This window comes from Capra hircus, chromosome 7, assembly GCF_001704415.2.
Source record: "Capra hircus breed San Clemente chromosome 7, ASM170441v1, whole genome shotgun sequence".
Taxonomy (NCBI): domain Eukaryota; kingdom Metazoa; phylum Chordata; class Mammalia; order Artiodactyla; family Bovidae; genus Capra; species Capra hircus.
The window spans coordinates 83,514,810-83,533,880 of record NC_030814.1 but is presented as its reverse complement, the minus strand read 5'-3'; the positions used below and the strand labels follow the sequence as shown (position 1 = coordinate 83,533,880).

The 19,071-nt window shown below is 38.8% G+C and overlaps 1 protein-coding gene across 1 annotated transcript in view; it reads right to left on the bottom strand.

Annotated features, from left to right (window-relative positions):
- LMNB1 (lamin B1) overlaps window positions 1-19,071 on the bottom strand; it is a 54,509-nt gene that overhangs the window by 6,055 nt on the left and 29,383 nt on the right. The window contains exons 4-9 of the mRNA XM_005682690.3: window positions 17,203-17,373; window positions 15,684-15,809; window positions 10,060-10,280; window positions 8,801-9,026; window positions 7,164-7,268; window positions 2,883-3,002 (exon numbers count right to left, since the gene is read on the bottom strand). Of these exons, the coding sequence (XP_005682747.2) occupies window positions 2,883-3,002; window positions 7,164-7,268; window positions 8,801-9,026; window positions 10,060-10,280; window positions 15,684-15,809; window positions 17,203-17,373 (969 nt within the window). The remainder of the gene's footprint in view (window positions 1-2,882; window positions 3,003-7,163; window positions 7,269-8,800; window positions 9,027-10,059; window positions 10,281-15,683; window positions 15,810-17,202; window positions 17,374-19,071) is intronic.

Sequence of the window (19,071 nt, the reverse complement as noted above, 5' to 3'; positions counted from 1 at the left end):
TTAAACTATGGTGTCTCAGGACACACAAGTAGTATCTACATGTACAAAAGTTTCAGGGACACCTATATTTTAGAGGTACAGAGAGACGGCTTTATTATTTTCCTCATTAAAAAAAAAATAATAATAATCCATGTTTTCTGCAGTGACACTTACTGCTTTTAACCCACCAGCATTCCACCCCACTCATCTCTCATTAAGAACGCACAGTTTTACCTGGGTACCCTTTCTCACATGGTGATGTGATGTGTGTGTCACAAAGAGCTGAGTGTGATCTAGCCGTGGAGGTGGAGGAGGGCTCAAGCTCAAATTATGTCCTCCCAACCCTAGGAATTAGCTAAGAGATGGGCACATGACCCAGGCTGGTAAAACAAGAGCAAAGCCCAGGCGAGGACCTGACTGGGCACCATGCTCCTGCCCACAAGAAGTCGATCTGGAATGATGGCACCTCCAGCCAGCAACTATTTTCTATCCATGAGGGAAACACTCAGGAAACAGACTGCAGAAAGATCCCAGGAAACAGACTGCAGAAAGATCCCTGGGGACGCTGGGTGAGCCAATGGATCAAGTCCACTCTCCCTGGATTGTCGGTACTGTGAGCTCACATATCCCCATTACTTTAAAGCCATTTTAATTGGGTTTCCTGATATCTCCAATGCCTCAGCAAGAAAACATGCACTGAAAAATTAAGTTGACTCAATAAGTCAGTTACCTACAATCTTATAGAAAAATGGTCTTTACAGGTGGTAATTATGAATTATGATAAATACAGTCTGGAACCTACTAACGAACATGGCCTTACAGAATGAAATATATAAATGTCAAAAGTACTTGTCTGATAATCACAGAAATAAGAACCATATTCATAATACTTTGCTCATTTCTGACAGAAGTCACTTTACAGAGTCTAGCAAGCAGAAGACAGAAGTTTGTTAAAAGAACAGGCAAACAAACTCAACAATCTAATATTCAGTGGTTTGAATTATGAAGGGAAACCTAAGCTCAAGTCAGCTATATTGATACATCATCAGTAACACTACCTCTAGACATATCCCATGTCATGGTATCTACTTTGTTCACTTGTCCTTGAACCTATTTTGTGGGCTTTTAAACCTCCTGCATCCCAAATTATCTTCCTATAAGATCGTTTCTAAGTTGGAACATGTTTTCACACACAAAAAAGATGGGACTAGATTCCATGGCTCATAAAAACCTATTTCATCTACCACGGCCCCTTATAACAGCACTTTTCAACCTGGGTGAATCGCCACTCATAACATTTTGAAAAACACATGTACTCTGCCAGTTTCAGACCTTGGAGAAACTACCAATTTAGGAGCTGCAATAATTTCAGCACTCAGGCAGCACCAGCTACAGCTGGGAAGAGTTCCAAAGTGCTGAAGGCAAGAAGTAAGCAGGGCTCCACGCTGAGAAGAGGAGGAAGATTCTGTTCCTTGAAGTCTGTCAATTACTGAAGGCATTTTTAAACACCCTCCAACCCTGAGAACCTAGGAGGTATTTGGAGATGAACTGTACTAAGGTCTACAGTGAAAAAAAATCAGATGCCCTTTCATTTTCAGCCTCAGTCTGAGATCAAGGGCATTCTTCTTTCAGCAGACAGTGAGTTCCATATGAAGAGAGGTCTAAACACCACCAGATGTTTACAGTGAAGGATGGGTGGGACGATGGCTGGGCATAAGGCGCCTCATATGCAAACACCTCAGAACCCATCATGAATGCAGTTAATAACTTTATTTCTCTGTACTTAAGTGAAGGTCTATGTTTGATTTTTCCAAAATTTTATCTAGTAAATTCTTACTGAATATGTGCCAGGAAAACTCAGAACAGGTCCTTGTCCCTGTGTGCTTATTACTGTAGTGAGACAAGACAACCTGATAAGCAAGGCAAGGTCTGTAACCTGGCACTATGGGAGGAGAGAAGGAACTCCTGACCTGGAACCATGCCTTCCTTTGCAGACACTTTGATCTCTTAGTATGTGTGTGTGGCTGGGGGAACCTGGGGGTGTCCTTATGTGACAGTAGGGGTAGGTTAGGTTCTTTGACAAGAATTCTATGACTGATATGTTGAAAACATACACATCAAGCAAAGGTACACGCCTCAATCTTGAAAGTCAGTTTCACAAGCACGCTGAAAGCTAGTAACAAGGTTAATAGTATAAGCATTTTCCAGAGGCCAGCTACTATTCTGGGCACTTCCCAAGGACTGTTTCACTTATATTACTCTTAGTATATTATAGTAATTACTTTGTTATTACCATCTTCACTTTAATATGATAAAACTAAGAGAGCTGAAGGAACTCACCTAAAGTCACAAGGTCACTGGGCAGTGGAGACAGAAACTGAACATAGACTGAATTGTGGAATCTGTGCTAACAATCAAAACCACGACAGACTCATATTTCATTCCTAAAATCTAAAACCCTGCAGTTAGCTTTACTTTGACTGACTCAGCAGCCTTGGTCTGATTTAAGCAATCAGTTACTTCACATTTGATTTCATCCTTGAAAAGAAATCACACTTGCACGATGAACCCTCAAATGAAACTGATGCCACGGTGGGGACACAGATGACAGGCTTTTGGTTGCCAAGGGGGAGGGGTTTGGGGGAGGGATGGACTGGGAGGTTGGGGTTAGCAGAAGTACGCTTTTACATATTGAATGGATAAATAAGGCCCTACTTTATAATAGCATAGAGAAATAATACATTCAATATCCAAGGATAAACCATAATGGAAAAGAATATTTCTTAAAAATATACATATATGTATAACTGAATCACTTTGTTGTATAGCAATAATTGACACTTTAAATCAACTATACTTCAATTTTAAAAAAAAAATGACACTTTGGTGGAACCGATACGTACTTCTCCCTGAGAATTTTTCAATATAACCTTCACATCTTCGCCAGTGCCCCAAGAGTTCTGGTTCTTCCAGATGAGGTCGGTGGGAGGACTGGCTGTGACACCAGCATTCGCAGCCCAGATCTGGGAAAGAGAAAAGAAACCAAGTCAGTCTACACACAGCCCTGCTCTCCCACGCGCCGATAACGTAACGATGAGACTTCCTAACATCCTGTAAGAGGAGTGACTCTAGAATTTCCAGGACTATGTGGCCTAGCTTCAGCCTTGCTATATTAACCAGTTGTGTTTCCAAGAGCCACAGAGCTTACCCAGACCTCAGCTTCCCCATCTAATAAGTAAAAATGCTGCTATAGGGATTAGATTCATATCCTAGCTCTCCTAACATGTCAGCTCACCTTGAGCAACCTACCTTACTTTTACCCTCCAATGGGACATAAACGGTACAGTTAATACATGGGACTATTGTGAAGGAAAATGATGGCCCACAAAGAAGAGCCGAAGCTGAAACCCCAATATTTTGGCCACCTGATGCGAAGAGCTGACTCATTTGAAAAGACCCTGATGCTGGGAAAGATTGAGGGCGGGAGGACAAGGGGACGACAGAGGATGAGATGGTTGGATGGCATCACCGACTCAATGGACATGGGTTTGGGTGGACTCCGGGAGTTGGTGATGGACGGGGAGGCCTGGTGTGCTGCGGTTCATGGGGTCGCAAAGAGTCAGACACGACTGAGCAACTGAACTGACAAAGAGGAGACGGCTGACTCAATGAATATAAGCTCTCACTGCCAGCACTCTATTATTCTATGGGTGTTATGAGCCATCCTTCCGCGTAGAGCCTTCTGCCCTCCTCCAGTGGGATCCTCTAGCTGCCTGCAGCAGGAGCTGAGGAGATGACTAACTTCTCTCAAAACCTCTGCAGCAGACAGCCTTATCTAGAATACTGTAATGGAAAGTGGTATGTACCTAACTAGAGACAGTGTCATAATACCCCAGAGTGTCTGAGACTGAATTCCAAAAAGAAGTCAGGAAACAGAAAATCACTCATTATTCAATGGAAAACATGTCTGCTATTGAAACAGACAAAACAAACAAAAAGAAATATTTCCCTTTTCCTAAACAGGGAAATTCTGCAACATTTTAATGTATTTACTGGCAGAAGAGTATTGATAGAATAGAGAAAACTTGAAAGTTAGAAAACCTGGGTTTGAATCATGGACATATGTGTGTGATATGTGATGTGACAGTCCCACAGTCACATCTGACTCTTTGCGACCCCATGGATTGTGGCCTGCCAGGCTCCTCTGTCCATGGACTTCTCCAGGCAAGAATATTGGAGTAGGTAGCCATTTCCTTCTCCAGGGGATCTTTCCGACCCAGGGATCAAACCCAGGTCTCCTATGTCTCCTGCATTGCAGGCAGGTTCTTTACCAGTGAGCATAACACTACACCTCTACAAACCTCTACGTCCTCTCCTGTAGAGACACTACAACCAGTCCAGATCTTTCCAAAAGACCATATGAAAACAGATAGCAAAGTTTTGTACTCCATACATTGTTTAGGAACATAAAGGGCCATAGAATGGCAAAATGAAGACTGGAGATGGTATAAGCTGGTATCTTTTTAAATGGGGAAAAAACTTTATCAATTACCAATTAGGAGAAACCCCTTTCCTCTTAAGCTCCTTTGAAGCTTCCAAATCTTCCATCAGCTTTACAAATGGAAAAGGGCAGAGAGCATTTACTAGGATAAAACTGAAAAAGAGAACTGGATCCAGGCTGACCTTTGGGTTTTGTGGAATATTAATCTAACCTCAAGCTATACTTTTCACTATTCCATATGGAATCATACACTTGATTTAGTGTTAATAATAATTATAACACGTCAGTAACCTTACTGGGTAATTTAATCTAAAACTAATATATACTAGAGCTGTACTGTTCAACATGGTAGTCATATGAAGCTTGTGAGCACTTGAAACATGGCTAGTAAGTATAAAGATTTAGTAAAAAAAAAAAAGTAAAATATCTAGTAATTTTTTCTATTGATCATGATATAATGAATTGGTGAAATGATAATATTTTAGATATACTGAGTTAAATAAAAGTTCTAAAATTAATTTCACCTTTCTTTTTCACTTATTTTAAAAGTGGCTACATGAAAATTTCAAATTACATATGTAGTTCCCTTATTTCTGATCTAGAGTTTTAAACTGATCTTTGCTATTGCCTTGCCTTGTACAATTTTACAGGAAGATTACTTATCACTACTATGTTCCACAGAGCTTCTTAACACATTTAATGCCAGTTAACAAATGGAAAAAAAAAAGTACTACTTTTTTATGTGAAAACTGATTTCTCCCCTAGATCCACAGAATATATATATCTATTTAGTCATTGAGGAACTACATTCAGTGGAAAAAGCAGATGACTGGCCTAACAGTTTTATACTACTTTAAAGAGATAAAGAGCACACTCAATCTGAAAATTCTGAATTAAAATGTCAGATTCTTTCCAACACATTATGCAGCTTCCACATGACACACAATAGGACTGAGCAATTTTGTCTCACTATAATAATCACAAAAGAGAAGCAAAGACAGTGTGGTTAGGGTATGTTCCCATTTTCACCAATTATTACAAAATTAGCATCTGATATTTTCATAATGTGGTGGCAAGTTCCATGAATACATTTTTTAAAAGAGAAGTTCTAACCTATTTCAGGCTTTGATATTCAACACTAAGTAAGGTTTGCATCAATGATAAAATATAAAACATTTAATATTTTTTAAAAAGAATTGATAAAAGGACAGCCACTTCAACATTCTTCACAGATGAAAACAGTGACTTCTTTAAAATCTGTATCAAACATATTTTGTTTGCTAAGTCTACTTACTGAGTAAAATCAAAGGAATTATGTGTTTGCTCAAGGAAAAATATTTCTCTAAAAAGTGAGTCAGTAATACTCAGTAATGATTACATATGTGCACCTGCAGAACACAACCACAAGGCACCACCTAGAATTCAAAACAGAGTCAGAAGGGCACGAAGCCCATCTCCCTCCAGATCTTGACCACTTAGATATCTGAAAAACCACGCTGATATTGCAAAAATATTATGTTTAGAGAATGATGCTTTACAACAGTACCTATCACCTAGCTGTGTTCAGTCGCTAAGTGGTGTCCAACTCTTTGTGACCCTGTGAACTGCCTCATGCCAAGCTTCCTGTCCTTCACTATCTCCGGGAGTTTGCTCTAACTCATATCCACTGAGTCAGTGATGTCATCCAACCATCTCATCCTCTGTTGCCCCCTTCTGCTCTCGCCCTCAATCTTTCCCAGCATCAGAGTCTTTTCCAATGAATCCACTCTTCTTTGGCGCTGAAGCACCAAAGTATTGGAGCTTCAGCTTCAGCACCAGACCTTCCAATGAATATTCAGGGTTGATTTCCTTTGGGATTGACTGGTTTGATCTCCTTGGAGTCTCCAAGGGACTCTCAAGAATCTTCTCCAGCACCACAGTTTGAAAGCATCAATTCCTCGGCGTTCAGCCTTCTTTATGATCCAACTCTCACATCCATACATGACAATGGAAAAACCATAGCTTTGACTATACAGACCTTTGTGGGCAAAGTGATGTCTCTGCTTTTTAATACACTGTCTAGGTTTGACATAGCTCTTCTTCCAAGGAGCAAGCATCTTTTAATTTCATGGCTGCAGTCACCATCCACACTGATCTTGGAGCCCTAGTAACTTTTGTTAAAACAAGTCCCTATCCCAATCTGAGATGGTAACTAAGAGTGAGGTAGACACCACCAGTCTAGACACCAAAACACTATTCAGATGATACTGATCCTCACCTAAGGCTAAAGACTGCTGTTTTAAGACATACCTCAGCATTAATAGATCACCTCCTAACAGTTCTTTATGCCAAGTAGTATCTCCTGCATTACACTGGGCTACCAGGTAACACTCAAGAGGCAGCTTTTTTTGTTTTGTTTTTCTTTTGTGGGGAGACAAGCAGGGAGGGGTGGGGGGAATCAGCTGATAATATCTACTGGAGTAGACAAAAATATTTCAGAGGCCAATTCTTTCACTTTTAACAGTCAATTACCATCTCAAAAACACAGAATTTTTTCATCTTTGGTAGCACTTGTAATTCCCTAATAATGTCAAAAACGTTTTAATGCCCATATCTAAAATGTGTCTCTTTAAGCCAAAATGGTTTCAATTACTTCAATTACTGGTTGAGATCGTGAAATTAAACGATGACTAAATTAACTTACTGTAACAGTCTGGCCTGCCTTCAGCACATATCTTGAGGTATATTTGTAACTGACTGATGTGTCTCCAATTTTTCTGATCATCTCCCAGCCTCCCATTGGTTGGTCCTATTGAAAAAAAAAAAAAAAATCAAGGTCACTTCAAATATACAGAAAGTTGTGGAATAATCAAATAAATCAATTCTTAGGCAGTTAAACTAAGACAACTTTATGACTGTCTTCCCATGGTTCCTATTTTCCCTACTATAAAAAGAAAACATGGTTTTGTCATTCAGCAAAACAGAAACTTTGACAATGCTGCAATCTTAATTATTAAGGTGTGTGATCTTAAAGAGGGCAAAATTGGAAGAAAAGAGATGGGAATCAAACTAAATGGTCATATTCAATGCTAGATTACGTGCATAATTTAAACTTATAACATCACCTAGCTGAATAACTACCATTTCACACATCGAATTTTTGACTACCATAAGCTTTTTAAATAGAGACACATAAAGCCTGGAAAGAGAAGGAAGAAAATACACCCTTTTTCTTCCACATCTGTACCACTTGTGCCCATATTTAATACTTATTTTAAAGCATAAGAGGCTCAAAAAGGGTTAATAACATAATGAGCCAGTCCCAAGCGCTGGGTGTCAATGTTAGCCGGTAGGCTGCCCAGAGCTGCCCAACTTCCTAAGGAGCAGTTCAGGGTATTAAAGCAATTAGCTGCACTAATTTATTTATATCCATCTCTTACTCAAAGACAGGAATAAACGAGGCTGAGAGCCAGCTCCAGAACAGCTCCAAAAAGGGCGGCAATGACTCTTGTAACACAGCCAAACTACTACAATGGAGCAGCAGAGGCTCCTCTGTCCTGCAATTTCTAAAGTCGTGACTGAGAGGGCCTAGAGCCCGTGCTGCTTTGCATCAGAACCACTAACGCTCCTTTGCCCATCCAGAGTATTTATTCATCCACACACAAGACAGTTTTAATGGCTTTGAGGAGAAAAGTGATTTTACAGACATTTCACAAATCCTGAACGTGCTTCTGAAAGTGCGATCCATTCCACTGTACCTGCCTCTGGCGTCATCTGACAACCCTTCACGGCCCCAGCTTGAAAGTTCAGGATTCCCTGCTATGAATATTTTATGTTTACTTTTAAATAATTTCAGGATTGGGCTTCATACTATTCCTAGTGTATATTAAATCAACAGTGTTCATTCATTTATTTAGAGAGAAAAACACTCCTAACATGTGTCAGAGTCTGGGCTCGTATTTCCTACCTTTCATAAAGCTAACAGCTGTGAAAGAATATCTACACAATCTATCTTCTTCACAATTCTGGCTAGGACAGGAAATATTAATAATTCATCCTTAGGAAGGCCACGGTGACAAAATGACCGGATGTGAAAAAAATCCCTGGCTCTCTAAAGAAGAGCTAATGAATAAAATTTTTAAACCACTAAGTGCACCATCCCTCTTCCTTTTCCTACTCAAGTTTATGCTACACTTCATGAATTTGGGTTAAAAAGGAGAGGGAAACTCTTATTTCATGAAGATGACTGAATCCAAATAAAGGCTGAGGAGTTATTACAATTGCAAGACAAACCCCCAATTATCAAAGCCTCTCTGGACAAAAAGGGGTCTGCGTTTTCACCTGTTCCGAAGTGTTCTTCAAGCGGATAAATTTTCCATCAACATCTATCTCTTCAATGCAAACATTCCCAGTGGCTGAGGCAGAATGAGAGATGCTGACACTACTGCTGGCCTCGGATTCTTCCACATCCACCCTCTTCCGCTTTCCTCTGGTGGTACGCACGCTGCGACTCGAAGATGCGCGTGATACTGTCACGCGGGAAGAAGGGCTTGGAGAGAGCTTCAATCTACATGGGAGAAATAAAACACTCCAATTATGAAACACATATGCTCTTCCTATCTTAATGCACATGCATTACTAAAGCACAGCATTAATGACAATCTGTTAGACAAAGCCAACGTACATCTTAACAAAAAGAAACTTATTTGTGCTACAATGCCCACTATCAACATTCTTTTTAAAAATTATTATCTGAATGTTTTAGCTAAGAAAAGACCACAATCATAATGCACGAAGTTTGGAAAACTGGGAGAGGGGGTGGTGAGAGGTTGGGGTGAACAACTCATCTACTACCATCACCCTACCACAACCACTGTTACATTTAGTATACTCTCCTTAATTTCTTCAAACCTGTATTTTCTGTTTACAAAATTACAATCACAATGTATGCAATACTGAAATTAAATGTCTGTTTATTCTAAGTGAGATACTCTCCCTTTGGAACTTTTTCTCGGAAAAGGTTTTAAAGGATTTACGCACTAACCATATTTGAAAAGTACACAGTCTCTTTCAGCAGATCTAGGGTTTTGCAGCATGCCCGCATGTGCGCTCAGTCTGGTCTGACTCTCTGCGACCCCATGGACTGCAGCCTGCCAAGATCCTGCCCATGGGATTCCCAGGCAAGAATACTGGAGTGGGGTGCCACTTCCTCCTCCAGGGGATCCTCCCAACCCAGGGGCTGAACCCACATCTTCTGCAGCTCCTGCACTGGCAGTGGGACTCTTCACCACTGAGCCACCTGGAAGTCATTTTGCAGCATATTAAATTATCAAAACATTTAAAATCCCAAAGGAGAAACGGTATCCTTTCACAGTTCAGCATTTAAAATAATAATACTAAGACTGCTTGTACATCTTCTGTTGTTGATGTAGAAGATCTATTATTACCTACCTCTACACCTAGATATTAAAAAAAAAATGAGAAAACACTTAGAATTGTCCTAATTGTTTTCAAAAAAAAATCCTATTTACTTTTCTTCAAATAGAAAGGGTGGGGGCAAAAAATAGACTACGAGGTAGAGTGACAAGCAAGTTGCATACCTCTCTTCTTCACCTTCTAGGAGTTTCCTATAAGCACTGATTTCCATGTCCAGCGCTAACTTGACATCAAGAAGTTGCTCATAATCGTTCAACTGTTGCTGCATCTGATCACGTATTTCCGCCATCTCTCTCTCTTTGTCAGACAGCATTCGGCGAGAGTTGTCTCTTTCTTTCGCAAGCAAGTCCTCCAACTCTTGAATCCTCTCCAAACATGCTCTAGACTGAAGGTTCAAGGGAACACATTTACTTTCTAGGAACATTCCAACATTAGCACAGCACTAGCACAGCTATTTTAAAACATTTCCTGACCTGGAGCAAATCCAATCTCATAACACCAGAATGCAAGAACATTTTTATTTTAAGAAATTAAAAAACAAAATTCCTCCAATACAAAATACAACTCTTAGGAAAGTTTTGCCTTATAAAAAGGCTAGGAAAAGACATTCATCAAATGTACACATAATTTTTCTTTGTTTGACCAAATGAAACAAAATTTTAAGCTGTGGTTTTAGCAAAAACGTCTGGCTCCCTACAAACCATTTAGCTCAAAAGTATAAAGTAACGAAAGCAAAGAATGACAAGAAAACTCATTGACAAAAGAAACCGAGTATCTTATGGGGAACTACTGGAACAATTCAGAAACTTAACAAAAGGGATTCTAGTTACCACTTCAGAAACGGTGTGCTTTCCCACACTCCATCAGCATACAAACACCATATGATATAGTGTAGGCTGTAAATATTATTATAAACATGGAAACCTCATATTTGGTATTAAAAAAAAATGAAAAATCACACTTCCTACACAAGAAGGTTCATCTTAGAAACCTGTCGTTCACCAGGTAATCACTCATCTGCATGTCTCCAAAACAGAATTCATCTCCTCAGAAAATGACCAAGGTAATCAACTCAAAAAGACTGATGTAGAGCTTAGGCCCTTAAATCACAAGTACCTATGCATCAAAGCAGGAAGGAAAGGGCACATACTGTGCAAAAGTGAAATCTGGAAGGCTAAAGATAAAAAGGATCTCTATTCTGTGCAGAAACATTACACTCTAGCTAGCGAATTTATTTCACCCAGGGGTATAGGTTAAATAATTTGAAACTGCTTTACATGTATACTGAGGCTGGACAAATAAGGAAATGGGAAGGTAGAAACCAGGCTTCTTACGCTCAGGGAGAGAAGTTATAGATAAGCAAGGAAGGAAACCTAAAGTGAACCCAGTGGTACAGGGTTAGAGTCCCAGACATCTGTGTAAATGTGTGGTAACCTTAATATAAATACAAGTGGACAGAAATACAATTACAGATAAGTATGTAAACATGTGTGAGCATATACACATTTACCTAGCTCTGCCCACAAGCAGGCCTAGAAACAATGACACCCCAATACCAACGAGCATACCCAGGGCCCAGAACTTGCTTTCTAGATACCATTCTCCAGTAAAAAGAACCAGAGCGCCCTAAAGAAATAGCTGATACCAGTGCTGAGATAGGGAAAATACACGACAAGCCTGGAGCATATTACAGAACCATAAAAAAAAGAAGTGCTCCAAAAAGGGGGGAACATGGTAGCCAATCTGACAAAACTCCTCAAAGCCAAAGCTGGAACAATCTGAGCCAATAAAATAATCTATTATCCAAATACAATACAAATTATAAAAAGATTTTCATGAGTCCATACTGACGGAAACCAATGAATGGACAAATAAATACACAAACAGGGGAAGAAGAGATGAATCTTTACAAAAGCATTCCATTTAATAAAGGTAAATACTCTCTTCAGAATGTGACACATAATTCCTGCTCTTTATCCTTGAGGGCAGGCTGGACTTGGTGACTTGCTTTCTAAAAACAGAGTTAGGGAAACACAAAAATAGCAACTTACAATTGGGAAACCTGGCAAACAGTGTCTTAGCCAATGATGAGGGTTATCACCATCAATGATATGTGCATGTCACGTAATCCCTGATATGATGTAACAAGAGGGCACTTAAAATCCTTATCTCCAGGCTAATCATAAGAAAAGCACCAGATTAACTTAAGAATGGAGGAGAGCCTACAGGATACCTGGCCGGCTCTTAAGACTGTCAAGGTCATGAAAAACAAAGAAAGTCTGAAAAACTGTCACTGACCAGAGGAGACTAGGGAGATCCATGAGTACCATAAAACAGAAAAAGAACAGTAACAGAAAATCTGATAAAATCCAAACCGTCTAGAGTCTAGCTGACAGTAATGTACGGACGGCAATGTCTCAGTTTTGACAAATGAACCACAGCCATCTAAGATGCTAACAAAGAAGGAAGACTAGGGGAGGGAGCTAAGGGAGCTGTGTGTACCAGCTTTCCAACTTCCCTACAAATTTACAATTATGCCAAAATAAAAATGTTATTTAAAAAATGATCAACCAATGAATTAATTAAAATCCAGGACATTCTATATCAGAAGCAAGCATTCATCTCAAGAGGGAGGCTAAACAAAATCCTGCCTCAGAGACCATGGATTTAACTGTATTTGCAAAAAAAAAAAAAAAAAAAGGCTATAAACTGAGAAATCCATTTTTTCCCTTTCTCAGGGTTCTTATATTTTCTTTCCTCCAAAATAAAGAACAGTTAAGTGTAAAAGGTATGTTCTCTGGGAATTTCCTGGCACTCCAGTGATCAGGACTCCGTGCTTCCACTGAAGGGGGCACAGGTTTGATCCTGGGTCAGGGAACAAAGCTTTCTTATGCAGCACAGCCTAAAAATAAGGAAGTAAAATGTCTCCTCTTCAATCAATCTCTTTATTTTTATTTACCAGGTGGGAGAGACAGATTGGCGACAATGTCTAATCTGAAGAGACATAAATCACCCAAGATTCAGAGAAAACTTTTAGCCTCGATCTGTAAAGGCCAAAATGTACTCTATTTGTCCACCTTAGATGTTACAGGGTTCTGTAAGAGGGAAAAATCAAAATCTAGGTATAAGTAAGCTTTAAAGTTACTCTGAATCATTTTGTATTTTTAAATAGAAATATTTAAATGTAGTTTAAATAACCGCACCACACCTGCTTCATAGTGAAATACAAAGAATAAACAGGAGAGAGAGATCTAGATCCTTCTTCCTGATTCTGCCACTAAATAACACACCTCACTAAACTGGTACCATTAGGAAAACGAAGCGGTCCAACTAGTATCTGTAAGATTCTGCCTCAAAACTCTAAAACTGTACTACTCATTTCTAATGGGGTCGGGTTCTCTTTGTTTTAAAATACCTAATTTTACCAGTTTATTATAATCTAGCTCTCACAGAAATTTCCAGAATTTGGGTGTTAGAAAAACAAAAAATAAAGGTGCCTTCAAAGTGCCACTAAATTCTGCAACTTAAACAGACCCTGACCAATTTAATAATCTGGCCAAAGTGAAAAATCTAGATAGAAATGAAAGAAAAGCTGTAAGCAATATATGAAATGCCTAATTACAAAACACTGCTGCTATATTACATAAAAATATTTTCTAAGTCACCATTTTAAAGGCTATATCAATTGTAAGTAAAACTAAAGAACTACTTCATTAACATGAGTCACATAACCAAAGAGGAAACTCTGTGGCCTAACATGCAGCATGATGAAATCGATGACTCCACAACAAATACTCCAAAACAAAGACTTAGAGATGCCTTTTTCTTTTTAATGATCTAAGGCTAAAATTTATCAACCAAAGAAGATATCCCTCAAGATATATTATTTATCGTAAAATTTGATACCAGAAAGGATTACTCTCCACCCCCCTGACAGAGAAATTTAAAACTATCTGGCTGAAGCAGGCACTCCTCTCCTATTTCCTAAGGAAGGAGCTCTTCAAAACACCAAGGGCCCTGCCTAACACTGTTTAAGAGCTGCTAACCTGATATGAAGAACTGACTCATTGGAAAAGACACTGATGCTGGGGAAGATGGAAGGCAGGCAGAGAAGGGGATGACAGAGGATAAGATGGTTGGATGGCATCACTGACTCGATAGACATGAGTTTGAGCAAGATCCGGGAATTGGTGATGGACAGGGAAGCCCGGTGTCCTACAATCCACGGGGTCACAAAGAGCCAGGCGTGACTGAACTAAACTGAACTGAACCTGAAGTTAACCAAGAAACTTGCAAAGACAGGAACATAACTAACAGGCAAATAGGGAAAGAGCCCTGGACCTGAGTCAGAAGACACAGCTCCCAAATTTCAGAGTCTACGGCTATTTAACCACAGGCAAGTGCTATTCGCCTCACCTGTAAAACATCCACACCTAGCATAATCAAGTGCAGTAAGCATCAGCCCCTGCCCCAGCCTCCTAAAAGATAAGCAAATGTAAAACTGAGGGAGAGGGAATAACCAGAATAACATTTATTAAATGGAGAATAGTAGTAAATGTCAACTCAGAGTAAAAACAGACAGGACTATCTTTGGAAAGGTACCTATTAAATGGGGCAATGGAAAAAAGGTGGTTAAATTCTTAAAAAGAAAATCTTTGAAGAGAGTAAGGTATAAAGAGAAAAACTGGGAACAGTGAAAGAAACCCATTTGTCAGCTTACAGTCTCTGGGCTGGTCATTAAACTCACCAAGGTCTATAGTCAGACTAAGTGAACTCAAAGGCCCTTGTCCTTCCAGCTCTTTAATTGTATGTTGTGAGTAATGAAGTACACATGATAACAGCAAAGTAAAAACTTCTGTTTTAATCAAGTTCTTTTTATATCACCTCGTTTTACACAATAAGGTGTCTTCTAAATTCCTACAATAAATGTCTTCAGTTTTGTAATCAGAAAAGGATACTACTAAAAACAAAATATTAAAAAAGAAGCTTATTTAATGAAGAATAAAAAGGCTACTCTTATATGAAAAATTTAAAACAACATAATTTCCTCCCTTAAGGAAAACAGAAAACTGAAGTTACTGCCTAAGTCATCGAGGTGAGCAGCAGATTATCAACATATCCTGCACTTATATGGTTGGACATGTACTTTGCATGCATATCAGCATCACCCTTGAACCAAAACCCCGATTTCAGGCAGTGTCCACACCTGCTTATGCAGCACCTAGAGTGCACCATCACACACTGCCAGGCACCCATCAACACACCAGCAACAGTCACAAGACAGGTGTGCCAATGAATGAATGAGTCACTAAATTCTTAGCCAAGATGCAAACTGATGCTGCTTCCCAAGATACTGAGTATTCTAAGCACCAAGGGAGTTTGTCTAGAAACACAAAGCAATTACCACCCACAAAGAACTTCCGCAGGTTTTCCTTCATAACAGTTTCTAAATGTGATGAAAACGAATACGTCGGGAAGAGCACTGTGTGGAGATCAGACTGCTGGCTGGGTCAGAAAACCAGGGTCCTGGGATAAGTCCAGAGAATAAGCCAGCAGGTCATTCCCTCAAGGGCAATTCCCTTAGCTCCAGATAATCTACTAGGTTAGGAACAACAGTCTCTGCCAGGAGGATGCTTATGCAGTGAGAAATAGAAAAAACCTGGGGAGCACTGTGAAACCAGAATTCAAGGAAATACTATCCTCTCTGAAAAGTGATTTCAGGAAGAGCCAAGCAGGTGGGCTACTGTGGTGGAGGTGGCCTTCAAGTACAACTCTGAAGCTTAGTTACCTCTTTCTGTAGATTAGAAAGCTGAGATGAGAGGCTCTCAATTCTCATACGACTTTCCATCAGTTCTTCTCTGGCGCTATTGACAGTAGAAGTATTCATCTCTGATGACAGCCTGGCATTTTCAAGCTAAGAAAAGAAGCAAACCACGGTCAGTCTTATCTAGTGAATTAGAACAAACAAATGAGGAAGTATGAACCACCTCAAGATATTTCATTTCAAACCTAAGCCCTGTCAGTAACTAGCTGATGAAACAGGAAAAGCATCATGAAGTTCGCTGATGTGCTATGAATTACCTTAGAAGTTTTTCTGCTATTTCAGCTCAGTTTCCAACATGGGAGCTTAACAATGCTGATATATGTGGGTTTACCCAAAATTTAGTGCTTAAATATTTCATCCATTATATGTCTAATGTCTCAGATAATGCTGCTAGTAAGCAGACTGAACAGGATTTAGCCATGGTGGTGTTTGCAGGAAAATAAGCATCACATATCCCTAACCAGCAAATCTGATACAGAATATAAAACAATAAACAGAAAGCACTAATTAAGAGATTATCTCCAACCAAATAGAAATACTTCCTTTCAGAAGCAAAAAAAGAGCTCCTCTGCTACAAACAATAGCCCATTCCCCCAAATGCCCACAGCATTCTGTCCTGCCTGTCTTCAGGTATGTCTTCTGTATTTCTCTTCGCTGACTCCCTCTGAGACCAGAGTCTACGTGACCGACCCATCCTTAGCTTAGCTTCTTCAGTGCCCAGCACAGTGCCAGCACCAAGTAAGGGCTGAACAACTAAATGTAGGGATTAAAAGATCACCCTCTCATCAGCCAACTACTACTTCATAAAGTGGATTAAAAGCAATATGACCAATTTGAAGCCATGCAATGGAAATTATTTTCAACACCTCTATGGCTTATTTCTAAGTCTTCCACTAATAACTTTTTAATCAAATCATGTAATATTTAACACATTGGGGTAAAATCATTTACTATGAAAGCCTGTAGTCAGTGAATTAATAAATTTTTGCATGGTCTCCTAATGTAACACAGAAGTTTCTATATTCTTTTTTAAATGGCTGAGGAAGAAATATCAGAGTGTCCATTTGGCCTTTGTTCAAAACAGCCCAAAGTGTGGTGGTCACAATCTATGTACAATGATGACAGGCAGTCAGAATTAGACGCAGTCCAACAACGTTAATACTTGTTACTGAATGAAAATTTACTTTTAGTTGGCTGGAGTTTAACTAATATAACTTGACACGAATGATCAATTGGACAAAGAGGTTAAAGACCATACCTTTTGTAAAAGTGGAATAATCCTACTTTCTCTGATTAATTTCTAGTTAACATTTACTTTATAAAAAATTGCTTTCTTAAAAAAAATCAATTTTCTATATTCATGGAGACCGCAGGAATTCATTTAATAAAACTAGAACAAACCAAATATCAAGTTATGCTCTCGGGGAGACTCTGAAACAAAAGCTTTACGTGTTTACAGCCATCCCGGGCAGAGTCTGCTCACTTTGGCATGGTAAGTCTGCTCTAGCTCTTCTTTGTACAGCTTGACTTGGGCATCGTGTTGCTCTCTCATCTCATGAAGGGCTTGAGCCAGCTTGTACTCGTACTCAATTTGACGCCCAGAATCCACCTCTACCAAGCGAGTTTCATGCTTTCTTCTGGTCTCATTAATCTCCTAGGAAGAAAAAAATGACATAAAACCAAGTTACTTACCATGGCGGATATTAAGACCATATGAAGTTTTACACACCAACCTCCTCATGTTTGTCCTGACAAGCATGTGAATAGACAATTTTTTGCCTTCATTTTCAAATGAGAAGATTTTTGAGACAGAACTAATGACAGAAATGGTGGCATCTCAGACTCTAGGAATTTTATGTTTATTTTCAGTAGCACAGCTATTTATTTCTCTAAAGGCAAGGAATGGCTGGATTCTAACTAGGTATATTGAATAGCAGGTAATTATTTTTCTAAATTGTACTGACAGTAGTACTAAGAATAACTCTGAAAAAAAATTCCACATGAAAAGTTAGAAACTTATCAGTAAAACTTCAACTAGAAGATTTATGCATAAAATAAAACTTGTCTTAGACATACTAAGACAGAGCAAGCTAATTTACATGACTCATCCTAATAGCTGGTGATGCTAAGGTATCAACATCAATTGATACACAATCTTATTGACCATATTACTTTTCTATTTCAAATACATATGACAATTCACTATCAAAGAATAGAAATAAGAGGCATAATCCTTCACATTAGGCTTTAAAGAATTATCCAAACTAGAATGGCTAGGAACACAAGTCCAAGAATACAATTTCCATTCTAGCGTCTAGCTCTGAAAATACAATAGATCTGTCTTTAATGGCAATAATTAAAGAGGCCACAAGAGGGGGATATAAGAACTTCTTGTTTCTGCATCCTCTTCCAGCATGTGGTTCTGTGCATGTCCCTCATCTTTCTCTTAACCACAGGAAGATGAGCTGGATGGAATCAGAAAACCAGGGATCAAATCCCAGTTCTGCTACTAGACTCCTAGGGCTCATATCTATATGAAGTGAATGTTACTTAAATCATAAAAATATGCAAATGAAAAGGTTTCGTTCAACCAGTATCAGGTACCTACTAGCCATTTTGCCCTTCATCTGCCTCCCTTCCTCTTACCCCTTAACTGTTCATAATAAGGAATCTAGGTATATTTACTGAATAGAATTTGACGCTCCATGGGAAAAAAAAAAGAAATGAGGAAGATTTTTTTTAATTCATTCTCAAAAAGGCAAAACCCCAAAATTCAAAGTTGCTACCCAAACATACTAAAAATACCAAATTATTACTTTTTATGATGTTGTTTTTCACTTAGTATTTATCTTACATAAAATAAATGACTTGCAAAGAAAAAAATTCTAAACCTCTGGTCTGAAGATGCAGGAATCCACACAGCTTCAAAATTAAGAAACAATAGATCGTGGGAAATTTTAACAAAATGAAACAAAAATGTAAGTCAACATAAAGATACTTCAATTTATGAACTGTAGTAAATAATTATATGATAGCAGTCACTGTAATTTATAAGGAGCTTTCACACATGGTATTTTACTTTGATCCTTACCACTTCTTGGGGAAAAAAACAGCAGGAACTGATTTTCATTTTTAAATAAGAAACCGACTCAAGAACTGTCCAAAGTCTGGCTGCTTATCCAATGAGTGCGCTTTGTCCCCACAACACCCAGTAAAAACAGTCAATTTCTATTAAATTATTTTTCTCAAACTAAAATTATTTAACTTCTATAATAAATTCCTATTTTAAAATTGTTAGTCACCATTTTTAACATTCAGTTCAGTTCAGTTCAGTTCAGTTGCTCAGTCGCGT